At 45.9% G+C, this 15,063-nt stretch overlaps 1 protein-coding gene across 2 annotated transcripts in view; it reads right to left on the bottom strand.

Annotated features, from left to right (window-relative positions):
- The window catches only part of daam1b (dishevelled associated activator of morphogenesis 1b), a gene marked incomplete at its 5' end in the record, with an annotated part of 64,570 nt that extends 59,360 nt beyond the window's left edge, over positions 1-5,210 (bottom strand). For both annotated transcript variants that reach the window (XM_084151270.1, XM_084151271.1), the window contains one exon: positions 5,022-5,210. In XM_084151270.1, the coding sequence (XP_084007396.1) occupies positions 5,022-5,210 (189 nt within the window). The remainder of the gene's footprint in view (positions 1-5,021) is intronic.
- Between the last annotated feature and the right edge of the window lie 9,853 nt (positions 5,211-15,063).

Below are 15,063 nucleotides of genomic sequence, written 5' to 3'. Positions count from 1 at the left end.
CATTTACACACTCACAACAACAATGATGAAAGATAACTTCTTCCTCTCTGACAACATGCAGTTTAAACTCGCCATTTACATGAGGTTTGGTCCAACAGAATCGGTCATATGGACACCGAAACGCTTAGAGACATTTTACTGTAATAGACGAGAACTTAACCTTTTGAAATTATACCTTTTTTATGTCTCAACTCCCAAAATGTAGAACAGAGCAGACCCTACTAAAACAAGAGTATCAATGAACATTGATTGTGGAAAATTAATACTCAGTTTCTGTTGCGCGTGGCATTGTGGTACCGCTAGAAGCATTTTAGCCAACGTTGCATATAGGACATGAGACATCTATTTCTGGTTAGGAGGTGGCCAATGCATTGCAAATAGTTGTGCAATGCTTAAAACAGAGCTTTTATTCTGAAATGTAGGACATTAATTACATTACAAAGTAGAAAAAAACATAACATAATAGCTAACATGTTGGGGGGAAAACTATGAATGGAGTATTTAATATTCTCCATTACCTTATCATTTAGTATTAATTGCCTGTGTTACCCTGTGGAGGCAGTCATAGTAACAGGTTACAATTGTTTTAAACTAGAGGTAGCTTAGTGGGTAAGAGCGTTGTGCCAGTAACCGAAAGGTCGCTGGTTCTAATCCCCGAGCCGACTAGGTGAAAAATCTGTCGATGTGCCCTTAAGCATGGCACTTAACCCTAATTGCTCCTGTAAGTCGCTCTGGATAAGAGCGTCTGCTAAATGACTAAAATGTAAATGTAAATGTAAGTACGTCAACGTCGGCTCTGGTCGGCTTTGCATGTCATCCGTATGCAAAGCCGACCAGCCAAGCCGTTTCATCTGAAGTAGTAGCATAATGATAACAAGCTAGTGTTATGCTTCCCAAAGGCCATCTCCATTTCAGAGCTTTAGCTGTGTAAATAAAAAAGAAAATGGCAGACAGGCACCCAAGGCTCCATCCACCAACCTCCACTTCAAGCTCACTGGACAGCACTCCAGTCAACCTGCCACTGATCAAAGACAGGACTTGGTCAGCTGGGCGTCATATAAGAAAGCAACATTGTATAATAGTCACTAACCCTAGACAAGGATTTGCTTCTACACTTAGACTTATGACAGGCACAAATGTCCTTACCACAGTAATAAGGAAAGAGTTCCATGTCATTTCAAACAAATCCATTGATAAGATTAAAATTATAGAGCATTATAGCATTACATATCAAGATCTATAGTTCAGCTAGCAACATAACACATACATCAAAGTCATCATGAGACATCTGACCTTCATTGCAATGTGTCATGGTCATCAAACATGTTATTTATGTTTGTGGGGGGGGGGAACGTTCAAAAGATGCCCGCCATGACAGACATCTGGCAATGGCCTTAGTGGGCTTTATGCAGACTTTATGTGTACAGGGCCAGAGAGTTCCCATGTTGTGTATAAACGAATGCTATGAAAGATAGCATGTTGAGGGAAACCAGAGCCAGTAGAGCTTAAGTTAACTGTCATAAGGCAGGGATGAGCCAAGCTGCCAGCTGATGAGTAGTGGGAGGCTGAAGGCCTCTTTAGATGACCTCACCAGATAGGCCTCTCCTACCTAGCTCCAGTAGCCTATCCTCCTAGGGCCATCAAGAAGGGGGCTGTTCTGAATCAACTACCATATAGTGCTAGAGATATCAAGATACAGACAAGCCAAAAACAATGCCTGAAAATTCAAACAATCAATTTCACTCTTAGATGTACAGCAATAGACAAATACAGCAACAAAGACTCACACTTGTACTTATGTCACTGCTTATGTCTGCGCATTGCTACATGTCCAATTGAATCCTGTCCGGATGTGTTTTGATTTCTGTGGTAGCATATAAACAAACCCATTTTTCCTGTAGTCAAATAAAATCTGGTTTTGTGTTGAGTAAAGACAAAGAAGGCTCTTCGAACGATGCTTCCAGTTTCAGAATAAGGCTTCGCTGCCTGGCAGTAGCTCGTTGCATAAACAAAGGTACTGTATAAACATTGCTGAGGCAGGTTTTCTTGAATCAAGGTCTAAATATATTTTAATATGACTGAGTTTGTTTTATTCCACTTATAAGACCAAGACAAAGAAAAAGACACAGGACTAGTTGGTTGGCCTTTTAAATCCCAAATTAATCTCAGTTTAACATTAAGCATATGATTTATGGATCTTCCAGTATTTCCCTAATATGGTATTCCTTTTGAGGTACAGCTGTGGTTCAGAAGAACAATTAGGTTACTCTCTTTCGTTCCCCAGGGAAGTGTCTATTTGGGCCTATAAAAGGCAAAGCCTAACTATCAGTACAACTATGTTTAATGTATTTTCTCTCCACAAAACAGCGCTTGTTGCACACCAATACACAGGACGACACTTCAGCTAGCAATAGCATGTGATGCAACATTTTGGACATTGTAAAAAAAAAAAGACAGATTACAAAGATGCATTACAAGATGCTTCCATGCGACATTCATGGCTAGAGACAGCAGCACGCAGATTGCCATTGAGGTCTTAAGATGTTCTGACACAATCTAAAATGAGACTGGCAATGTCTCCATGCTCTGTGAGCTGCTCGGTGAAGTCGCCAGACTTCAAGCATCTCAGAGCCTCCACCAAGGAACACTACAGCCTCCACCAACTGTCCTACAGTCTTTGGGAAAATCCCCACATTTATCCAGCATCTGCCTACAGACACAAAACATTAAAAAGACGCAGTGAAAGTGCAGTAAAATATATTAAATTTTTAATTTTCCCTAATCATATTAGCACAGGCTCTACGCTAGTTATAAGGCCAGTGGCAGCTCAATTCATATGCCCTGTGATTCAACTTAGCGACTCAAAAGGGTCGTTCCACGAAATGAGTCCCTTTTGCATCCCTTTGGTATTTTAAGTAGAAAGTGTGCACCAATATTGAATTTTAAAAGCCTGTTATATTAAAATGAAGTGCCCTTTATAAGATAGACCACATAAAAAAAATGTATAAATGGGCTTTGTTTTATATGAATAAAGACTTGCTACAATTCTGCATTTTGGCATGTCCCTCTGTGCACCCTTTTTACCTACTTAACCCCCAAATTCCTCCATGTTTTCACCATCATTGTAAAGCACTAGTTCGACAAAGTCCTTTCTGGAGATGATTTATTTCATGGGATTAATGATTCATTTAAAAAATCAACTGTCCCTCATTTTAAGGTCAACCCTGTTATGTGAACTGAACTTTCGTTTTATTATGGTGAAACGATTCCTTTATTATATATATATATATATTTTTTAAAGAAACAAACATCTAATAGTAAAATCAGTGTAAAAGCAAGTGAGATGGTTCTACTCTTTTTGGTCATTTTCTGGTGTTTTGTGGTGGAAAACTGAGCGGGTTGAGTTTAACATGTCAATCCTGTTACCCATGGATAGAAATGTTGTAAAAAGAAATATATATATATTTTAAAACTTGCATTCAATTACCTCTCCCTGTTGCACACAACAAGCTTCCATTCCTCTTGTCACAATGGGATTGATGTCTGATTTAAGGTGAAATCGTCAACCCTGTTATGCTCAACCCTGTTATTTAATTTGGCATTTACTATAGTCGTTTTTATATTTAACCTCTTGAGATGGGAAAACTTTTTTTATTAATCTGATGTGCTCTTTATTACAGAATGTTAAAATTATAAGAAATACAACTTTTTTTTCTCACCAAGTTACACTACTCAAAATATACTATTTTTGTGGAAACGATCCAAAAGACAAAGGATAGAATTGTTACTGTGGCACGCAGACTGAATTAAATTATGACAAGAGAATAGAGTGCCTCACCATCTACAATCTATCTGACTCAAGGAATCAATTCAGGTTCCTACAAGGATAGTGACTGCTGCATTGTTATAAAATAACAAAATAGCTTTTATGAAGGGGACAATCATCATTCGTTTGATTTAGTCGCCATACTATACCATGTAATACCATCCTGCATCTCGCTGTTGGCTTGCCTCTGAAGCTAAGTAGGATCGGGCCTGGCTGATCCTTAGATGGGAGACTAAATGCTGCTGGAATTGTCTCAAACAGTTTCCTTCATACCTTCTAGCCCCATGACCAATACCAGGCTAGTGGTCACAAGCCTGTCACTGGTCACAAGGGAAAGGACACCCGAGATAAAGGATATTCAAGACTACAGGGACAACCACCTGGTTGCCCTCCCCTCCTTATACAAGAGCAAACAATCCCCTTTATGTCTACAGTTGAGCAGAATATAAATCTGTTAAATATCCAAAGTTCAAGTGTAATGGTAATGGTATATTATAGGTGGCCGCCATTCTCCCTGCCAGCCCTAATCTTTTCAAGCCTTTTCACTGAGATTACCTCCGACCCAGACAAATGGGGGATGGCGGGTGGATGGCTTGTGTCTATCCCCTCAGTGAAAACATAGCGACTGGAAGCCCCCTTTGTCGTCACACTCCACTTATTCAATTCAGGCTGGAGAGAGGGAGGGCGGGCCAGACAAAAACAAGCAATTAGCAGAAGGAGGAGGCCAAGACACAGGGCCTCTCAATGGGGTCTATTGATGTGCAAAACGATCTGGTGGCGGCCTGCATAAGTGTGGCAACCATGTCAGAGGACCACATAGGCAGTGGATGGCAGGGGAAAGAAGTGAGAGCAACAGACGGAAAGGATGAGAAAAGGCAGCTAAACTGAGACGAGAGGAAAAATTTGCATTTTACTGGTTGTAGTTGAAGTGATTTTTAAGTTTAATGCAGTTGGTTAGCGACGATTACACAAACATTATATTAAGCAGGACATTCGAGCCTTACAATCCAATTGTAATCCAAAAGTAGTGTGAAATGCACTCATAAGCAACATGTAAATGTATGCTTTTTTTTGCTTGTGGTCTATGAGAACAAGCTAGCAACATAGCTCATTTCCAACTGTGGCCCATGTTCAGAAGATAAATCATGACAACACTGACAATAATACCAAAAAGGAAACTCTGGTTGCTACGTACCACCAACTCGGAGAACATGCCGTCCAGCTCGTCATAGCCTGGCATGGGCAGCGAAGGCTCCATGGTCTGCAGGGCAAAGTCCTCGCGCAGCTGGTAGGTGATCTCTGGGTGGTCGCTGCCACTCTGGAAGCAGCAGAAGATGAAGGAGATGCCACCGCCGCCGCCGCCGCCACGCTTCCGGGGGGCCATGGCTACCGCTGGTGCAGCGGAGGGGGTCGGATTTGGGGTGAGAAGGGGGTGAGGCTCTTTCTGCAACACCTGCCTCCTCTACCTCAGTGTTTCACCTCCTTTAGAGAGCCCTGTGAAGGCACAAAATGGAGAAGAGGGGTGGGTTAAATAACACAATAACTAAACAATACAACATCCCTGGCTTACACAGCATGCATTGATTATAAGTAAGGCTAGGGTTTTTTCCCTGCTCTAGGCCCAATTATTTTTTCCTGACCATGTGTGCTGACAAAAACTCATAGTTAGCCAGGGCCAGAGATTTTCTGAGCCGAATCACAGAAAAATTGCCAAAATTAAAATACTTTCAGTGGCTTGATAGAAACCTCACACTTAAAATGCAAATATTTAAAGAGGATTCTCTTAATATTAAATCACAAAGGGGTGGCACACTGTCGCACTTCACTGGTTGTACGCGCACAGCCACTTGTATTGATTTACAACAGAGGGTACAAAGCAGATGGCAGGTGAAATCTAGACCCTCTCCCTCGAAAGCATCAGCTTTCCTCCCAGGACGTAATGATTGTGATCAGTGCAGTCTATTTATAATCTGGTTTTGTGTCCAAAAGGCTTTTCAGAGAGTGATGGACACACGATGAAGATAATTCCCCTTACTCAGGCTGATATTGAGTCACATGCTAACTCCTTGGCAATGTTATTGGGCGTAGGGCTGGCACAATAATCGTATAATCATGTAACCCACAATTATGGACAATAACCGTCAACTAAAAACAATCGTCATAATCGTCTTAATACATTCATTTTGTATATAGTAGATATTCTACTTGAAAGTATATAATAGATGTATTTTTGAGTAGATATAGTTGACCCAATAGCAATTTTTCATTTTTACATGAAGAGGGTAAATTTAGTAATCATTTTACAAGCAGAACGCCACGGTCAGGAGGAAAAACTGAATTTTAAAAAGTTCCAAGCGGTCAAAACCATTCGTTTTTGAGACAGCGGTGCCACCAATGCTGTGTTTCATTTATTAGGTGTGTCGTAGCTAATTTTTAAAGATGAATTATGATACAATACAAGCTCAAAACATGTTTAAACAAAAATGACAATTATGACAATAACCATAGCCATTTGCTTGACAATGAATCATAATCATTGCACACATCAGTGTAAGTCCCATGATAAGACTAGAGACTAGTGCCAAGCTTATCACATTTCATTATTCTGCTTCAATTGCATTTCCAGTAACATTAAATGCGCTGCTAGGCAAGCAAATAATATAAATAATGTCACAGGTATTTGTTTATTAACTAACCGTTTGAAAATCATCTCACTTAGGGACCAATGAGACCACGAATCCTAAACTGTCTTTGTTAGATGTAATGTAAAGACCATAACAGAAGTAGCATCTGTGAACATGTTGTCTTGCCATGCATGAGTAGAGGTCTAAAACAGGCATTAAAGAGCATGAGAAACACCAGACATATGGTTCATTGTCACGATCGTTATAAGAAGCGGACCAAGGCGCAGCGTGATAGGCGTACATACTTTATTGCGTAGTACACAACACGAATCAAAACAACAAAACGAAACGTGAAGTCCTAGGTCATACAACAAACCAAACGGAACAAGATCCCACAAAACTAAAATGCCAAAAGGCTGCCTAAGTATGGTCCCCAATCAGAGACAACGAGCTACAGCTGTCTCTGATTGGGAACCACCCTGGCCAACATAGATCTAAACGATCTAGAACAAAACATCGAAAATGTAACAGAAATTCCACACCCTGGCTCAACATTTAATAGTCCCCAGAGACAGGGCGTGACATTCATAAATGCATTTTAACCTCAGGCCTTCTGAGCACAGTTGCTATATAACTTAAATCAAACCACAACAGCTGTTCAATTATAATGAAAATCTTAGAGATAAGGTAGTATCATGCACGTAATATGTCTATTAGTCATTTTTATGGGAAGAATAAACCAAAGAAGAGACAATGTTGTGTAAGAAAGAAAACTTGCATATGGTCAATTCTGTGGGAAAGTCAACCTGAGTATGCAAAAATAGTTATTAACTTCCAAATGACACAACATTCATAATTATTGGTTGGAGTGTATGCTTTATTTCACCAGTTTAAGTAAGAAATTGCATGAATTTTGTCCATTACGGAATATGATGCCAAGTCTCAAATAAGGCTTTTCAGTCAATCATATTTAATGGCTTTTGGAAAGGGCTCACAGAGCTTCTTTTTCTTTCTTTTTTCGCTTACAGCTGTCCCCCAGTGTTTGTTATGAAGTTGACATCATAATACTACATTGAACTGTCCTGAGTTCTACAGTCTTTTAGGAACATGAAACGTTTTTGTAAAAGGAAAGGTTTTTGTAAAATATGCACCTTTCATCAGATCATCTTGTAACTTACTCTGTAAAGCCAACTTCCATCAAGGTTTTATATGGTCTAGAATTGGCATCTTTTCATTGTCAGTATCCTTTTCCAGCATTATGATATAGTCACATCCATAACGGTTGTAGATTAGATGGATACGGACTTATCTTATCTTGGCTTCAGAAGCATGTGCATTCACCACATTTTGTGTGCTTCTGAGATATACTCTTCTGACTTTCAATGAAGCAATTGTTGAATACAGAATATGCCTACATGCATTTCTCACACGACAGTAACTTAGTGATAGAGTTTTAGCTAGAAAGATGAAAAAGGTGTTTATCCACAATCTGTGGATAGTCCTAGAGTGTGTTATTCAAATGTATAAACTGCGTGGGTCGAGCCCTGAATGCTGATTGGCTGACAGCCGTGGTATATCAGACTGTATACCACAGGTATGACAAAACATTAATTACGTTGGTAACCAGTTTATAATAGCAATAAGGCACCTTATTGCTTAATAAACCCACCCAAAATATGCTGACTTCATCCATTGTCCCGAAAAGTGTATTGGCGGTGTAAGCATATGTACAGTATATTGCCTCATTTGCATGTTTTATTACAATATTTCAGAAAAGGCATAATACATTTAAAAAAGTCTAAAATGAGTCAAAGGTCAATTTTGATGTATTTAAAGATATAAAAATGACCCCATTAGGATGTGTTTCCTTCCTGGCCTTAGCCTATGCAGTATACTATTCTGGCTACCTGTAATTATGTAACCCTAAAGTACTCTGCCTTCTGCTAACATTTTTAAAACATTCCAGATGACAACTAAATGTGATATAATCGATTTCAGATGACTGTCACATCCATAACTGTCAGAGTGGTGTGTGTAGATGAGTGGAAGGAATCAAGCGCAGGAACCAGGATGACTTCAACCGTCTTTAGTAATGTTCAAAAACACGTGAACAATGAGTCGCCAACCCAACCGGGTGGCGCAAACAATTACGCACAAAAACACAGTGCGTTTAAACAAGAAAAGCGCACGCAGTGCGAGCTCTCGGGTAACAACAACGAGAGATACAATAAACTTCTCAGAGGCAGGCTGACAATAAACAATCACGCATAACACCTGACCCAAACACACGAAACTAAATAAGGGAACAATTAAGACACAAATAAGGGACAGGTGTTATGAACAGACAAAACCAAATGAACATGAAACATAGAACGGTGGCAGCTAGTACTCCGGAGACGACGACCGCCGAAGCCTGCCCGAACAAGGAAGAGGAGCAGCCTCGGCCGAAACCGTGACAGTACCCCCCCCCTTGACGCGCGGCTCCAGCCGTGCGCCGACCCGGAGCTCGGGGACGACCCGGACGACGCGGAGCAGGGCGCGCAGGATGACCCCGATGGAAATCGGTCAGTAGGGACTGGTCTAATACGTCCCTCCTTGGCACCCAGCACCGCTCCTCCGGGCCGTACCCCTCCCACTCCACGAGATATTGAAGACCCCCCATCCGGCGTCTAGAATCCAGGATGGACCTCACGGTGTACGCCGGAGCCCCCTCGATGTCCAACGGGGGCGGAGGAGTCTCCTCAATCTCAAAGTCCTGGAGTGGACCAGCTACCACCGGCCTGAGGAGAGACACATGGAACGAGGGGTTAATATTTTTGTAATCAACAGGTAGTTCTAACCTATAACTCACCTCGTTCAATCTCCTCAGGACTTTAAATGGCCCCACAAACCGCCGACCCAGCTTCCGGCAGGGCAGGCGGAGGGGCAGGTTTCTGGTTGAGAGCCAGACTCGATCTCCAGGTGCGTACACTGGCCCCTCACTGCGGTGTAGGTCGGCGCTCGTCTTCTGTCGACGTATGGCACGCTGCAGATGGACGTGTGCAGCGTCCCACGTCTCCTCCGAGCGCCGCACCCACTCATCCACAGCGGGGGCCTCGATCTGGCTCTCATGCCATGGTGCCAGAACCGGCTGGTACCCTAACACACACTGAAAAGGGGTTAGTTGGGTGGAGGAGTGGCGAAGAGAGTTCTGTGCCATCTCGGCCCAGGGCACATATCTCGCCCACTCCTCCGGCCGGCCCTGACAGTATGACCTCAGAAACCTACCCACATCCTGGTTGACACGTTCAACCTGCCCATTACTCTCCGGGTGGTACCCCGAGGTAAGGCTTACCGAAACCCCCAACCGTTCCATAAATGCTCTCCACACTCTAGAGGTGAACTGGGGGCCTCGGTCAGACACTATATCCTCGGGTACCCCGTAATGCCGGAAGACATGGGTGAACAGAGCCTCAGCGGTCTGTAGGGCAGTGGGTAGACCCGGCATGGGAAGGAGACGACAGGCCTTAGAGAACCGATCCACAACGACCAGGATGGTAGTATTCCCCTGTGAGGGGGGAAGGTCGGTAACAAAATCCACCGAGAGGTGGGACCAGGGTCGTTGTGGAATAGGCAGGGGTTGTAACTTACCCCTGGGCAAATGTCTGGGCGCCTTACACTGGGCACACACCGAACAGGAGGAGACATAAATCCTCACATCCCTAGCTAACGTTGGCCACCAGTACTTCGTGCTAAGGCAGTGCACTGTCCGGCCGATACCCGGATGGCCAGAGGAGGGGGACGTATGAGCCCAACAAATGAGGCGATCGCGTACCTCGAGCGGAACGTACGTCCGACCCACAGGACACTGTGGAGGACTCGGGTCGGTGCGTAACGCCCGCTCGATCTCACCATCAACCTCCCACACCACCGGAGCAACCAGACAAGACTCCGGTAGTATGGGCGTGGACTCAACTGACCTCTCCTCTGCGTCATACCGCCGAGACAGAGCATCTGCCTTCCCGTTCTGGGACCCAGGGATGTATGTGATTTTAAACACAAACCGGGCTAGGAACATAGTCCAGCGAGCCTGGCGAGGATTCAGTCTCCTAGCTGCCCGGATGTACTCCAGGTTACGATGGTCAGTTAGAATGAGGAAAGGGTGTTGAGCCCCCTCGAGCCAATGCCGCCACACCTTTAGGGCCTGTACCACGGCTAACAGCTCCCTGTCTCCTACGTCATAATTCCGCTCCGCCGGACTGAGCTTCTTTGAGTAGAACGCACAGGGACGGAGTTTAGGTGGAGTGCCAGAACGCTGGGAAAGAACGGCCCCTATCCCGGCCTCTGACGCGTCCACCTCTACTTGGAACGGTAAAGAGGGATCCGGATGCGCCAACACCGGCGCCGAGGTAAACAGGTCCTTTAGTCTCCCAAATGCCCTGTCCGCCTCAGCTGACCACCGCAAGCGCACCGGACCCCCCTTTAACAGAGACGTTATGGGAGCTGCCACCTGTCCAAAACCCCGGATAAACCTCCGGTAATAATTCGCAAAACCCAAGAACCGTTGCACCTCCTTCACAGTGGTTGGGGTCTGCCAATTACGCACAGCTGACACCCGGTCTACCTCCATCTTCACCCCTGACGCAGATAACTGGTAACCCAGAAAGGAGACCGACTTCTGGAAAAACAGACATTTCTCTGCCTTGACATATAGGTCATGCTCCAACAGCCTCCTCAATACTCGGCGCACCAGGGCTACATGCTCAGCACGGGTAGGACTATACACCAGAATGTCGTCGATGTACACAACTACTCCCTGTCCCTGCATGTCCCGGAAAATCTCATCGACGAAGGATTGGAAGACTGAGGGAGCATTCATCAACCCATATGGCATGACTAGATACTCGTAGTGTCCGGAAGTCGTGCTAAACGCTGTCTTCCATTCATCGCCCTCTCGAATGCGCACCAAGTTATATGCGCTCCTAAGATCCAATTTTGTAAAGAACTGCGCACCGTGCAGTGACTCCGTCATAGTCGCAATCAGAGGAAGTGGATAGCTGTACTTCACTGTGATCTGATTGAGACCGCGGTAATCAATACACGGGCGCAGACCTCCATCCTTTTTCTTCACAAAAAAGAAACTTGAGGAAGCGGGTGAAACGGAGGCCCGTATGTATCCCTGTCTAAGAGACTCAGAGATGTATGTCTCCATAGCCTTTCTCTCCTCTTGAGACAAGGGATACACATGGCTCCGCGGGAGAGCTGCTCCTGACTGGAGATCTATCGCACAATCCCCCCGTCTATGAGGCGGCAGCTGCGCCGCCCTAGTCTTACTGAACGCCAGTGCCAAATCCTCATACTCGGGGGGAATCTGCAGTGCTGGCATTAGATTCGGACTCTCCACCGAGGTCGCCCCTATGGAAACACCCAGACACCGCCCCTCACATTGAGCAGACCACCCTTTAAGAGCTTTCTCTCGCCACCTAATAATAGGGTCATGAGTCATCAACCAGGGAAGACCCAGCACTACCGGATACGCAGGAGAGTCAATTAGATAGAGCTGAATTCTCTCCTCATGACCCTCCTGCGCCATCATCTGAAGGGGTGCTGTGACCTCCCTAATCAACCCAGACCCTAACGGACGGCTATCTAGGGCATGGACGGGGAAAGGCTTATCCACTGGGAGGAGGGGAATCCCTAACTCTATACAGAACTGGCGATCTACAAAATTCCCAGCTGCGCCTGAATCTACCAGCGCCTTATGCTGGGAACGAGGTGCAACCTGTGGGAAACAAACAGGCAAGGTTAGGTGCACGACAGAAAGCTCTGGGTAAGCAGGGCGCCTACTCACCTGGGGGGACCCCCCAATGCGTGACCTGCCTTCTCCCTCACTGGAGAACCCGCCCCAACACCTAGCCGCGGTGTGCCCTCCACGACCACAGTTGGTGCAAGGGCCGGGTCCCCTCGGGCTCCTCCTCCTCCGTTCCCTAGCGCCAGCACCTCCGAGCTCCATAGGGCTCGGCTCGGAGGTGCTGGAGAGTGGAATGGGCGAACCCCCTCCTCCGGGACGCCCACGGGTGGCGAGCAGGGTATCCAGCCGGATGGCCATGTCGACCAGCTGATCGAAAGTCAACGACGTGTCCCTGCACGCCAACTCTCCCTGGACGTCCTCCCGGAGGCTGCAGCGGAAATGGTCGATATGGGCCCGCTCATTCCACCCTGCATCAGCCGCTAGGGTCCGAAACTCCAAGGCAAAGTCCTGGGCGCTCCTCATCCCCTGTCGGAGGTAGAATAGACGTTCCCCCGCCGCCTTCCCTTCTGGTGGATGGTCGAACACAGCACGGAAGCGGCGGGAGAACTCCGCATAGTTCGTGGTAGCGGCGTCCATTCTCCTCCACTCGGCGTTGGCCCACTCCAACGCCTTGCCGGTGAGACAGGAGATGAGGGCTGAGACGCTCTCGTGTCCCGAGGGCGCCGGGTGTACGGTGGCGAGGTAGAGCTCCACCTGCAGCAGGAACCCTTGACACCCGGCAGTGGAGCCGTCGTACGCCCTCGGGAGCGAGAGCCGAATCCCACTAGGTTCCGGAGATGAGACAGGAGGGCTGACCGATGGGGCTGGTTCGGTTCGTGGAGGTGTGGGAACCCCGCTGGTCTCCCATCGGTGCAGAGTATTCATCACCCCCTCCAGGGCATGACAGACCTGGTTGATGCGGTCCTCCTGACCACGAAGACGTTCAGCCATCTCGGCTGTCGGCGCGGTCGCTCCTGCTGATTCCATGGAGGTGATGCGTGATTCTGTCAGAGTGGTGTGTGTAGATGAGTGGAAGGAATCAAGCGCAGGAACCAGGATGACTTCAACCGTCTTTAGTAATGTTCAAAAACACGTGAACAATGAGTCGCCAACCCAACCGGGTGGCGCAAACAATTACGCACAAAAACACAGTGCGTTTAAACAAGAAAAGCGCACGCAGTGCGAGCTCTCGGGTAACAACAACGAGAGATACAATAAACTTCTCAGAGGCAGGCTGACAATAAACAATCACGCATAACACCTGACCCAAACACACGAAACTAAATAAGGGAACAATTAAGACACAAATAAGGGACAGGTGTTATGAACAGACAAAACCAAATGAACATGAAACATAGAACGGTGGCAGCTAGTACTCCGGAGACGACGACCGCCGAAGCCTGCCCGAACAAGGAAGAGGAGCAGCCTCGGCCGAAACCGTGACAATAACGAAGAGTAACGGTTGTTTTTCCTTTCTAAAGTAATAATGGATATGACAATCTTTTCAAAATGATCGTTTTATATATTTATTTATTTATATTTAGGAGTCCGTTTTTTGGGGTATACACTCCCCCAAAGCGGTACTAGACACATACGTCAACATTTTAATTTATGCTTTGTTTGTCCATTATGTGAGACATTCATTTGTGATTTTGCATGCAAATGTCACATCCATAACACTGGAATCACCCATATAGGCAAAAATATAACTTTCTTTATGCTTCCACAGTATGCCTCCCCAAATCTTCCAGAAAGCTATATGTGTCAGCTGTCTCAGCTACAATCTACGATAGCCCTTTGAGCTTGTAACAAATTTCACTACCACTGTGCTACTGTCTCTAGCCATACACCAGTCTAGGACCAGAGATTTTATCACAGGGCGGGCCAAGACAAGGGTAGGAGGTCACCGCCTCACTCAGAGCTGCTGAAATGTGCACACTTCAGAGAAGCAGTCTTATGCCAGCAGAAGATGCTGGGTAAACAACACTTGGCCTTATGGACTCAAGCCATGCCTCACATAGCCCTGTGCTAACATCTGTTTCCACATTTGTCGCAAAACAAAAATGTGTGCATTCCAAGCGATGCTCTGTGGGTACATGCACCCTGAAGTCCTTACTGTAGCAGTTGTAAATGTGTAGCTTTACTGGGGTGGGTTGAGCCCATATTTCAGATTCATTTTCCTGTACACACCCCAATGAGATTTGCCACTGAGAATTAAAGGATCACCACACCAACCCCACAGTTCATCCAGTCAGCCGGAAAGTTCAAGTGGTGTAACACAGCAGGGTGATCCACAAGTGTAGCATTACTCATGCACAAGCAGGGAGTGCACACCTGTGCAGAATGTGGGTATAATGACAGAGGTGAGAGGGCGGCGGTATGGTATCTCAGCCCAGCTGCTTCGCTCGAGGGCTGTGGACGATTGTGGGAAAAACCCAAATCGGTGAATGTGTCAGTGTAGCCCAGATAACGAGTTTGCAAGGACAAAGCATGGGGCGAGGGAAAAAAAATCAAGTTGTAGAAGGTGGAGTCCTGAGTGGCAAAGTTATACACAATAGAGGGAATCGTCCACATTTCCTCAGAGGGGGCCAGGGCTGTCCTGGCATAGATGCCTGACAGACTTCTGGCCACACCACAGTGGCACAGCTGAACCTCAAATCTCAGCTAATCTGACGCTGGAGAGGAATTCCCAGCTGCCCCTTCTTTAAGAATGTCAGACTGTGCTCAGGCCGTGTCTAGACTTGACAGTTCATGCAGCTTTAGTATTCTGAGTTCCGATCGCGTCATGCATCTACACCTACATTTAAATGTGTCTACTGTGTCCAGATTCCCTTTTCCTGTGC

The sequence above is a fragment of the Coregonus lavaretus genome (assembly GCF_964263955.1).
Source record: "Coregonus lavaretus genome assembly, chromosome: 33".
Classification (NCBI taxonomy): domain Eukaryota; kingdom Metazoa; phylum Chordata; class Actinopteri; order Salmoniformes; family Salmonidae; genus Coregonus; species Coregonus lavaretus.
Note: the sequence above shows the minus strand (reverse complement) of the source record. Positions and strands in the feature narration are given on the sequence as shown.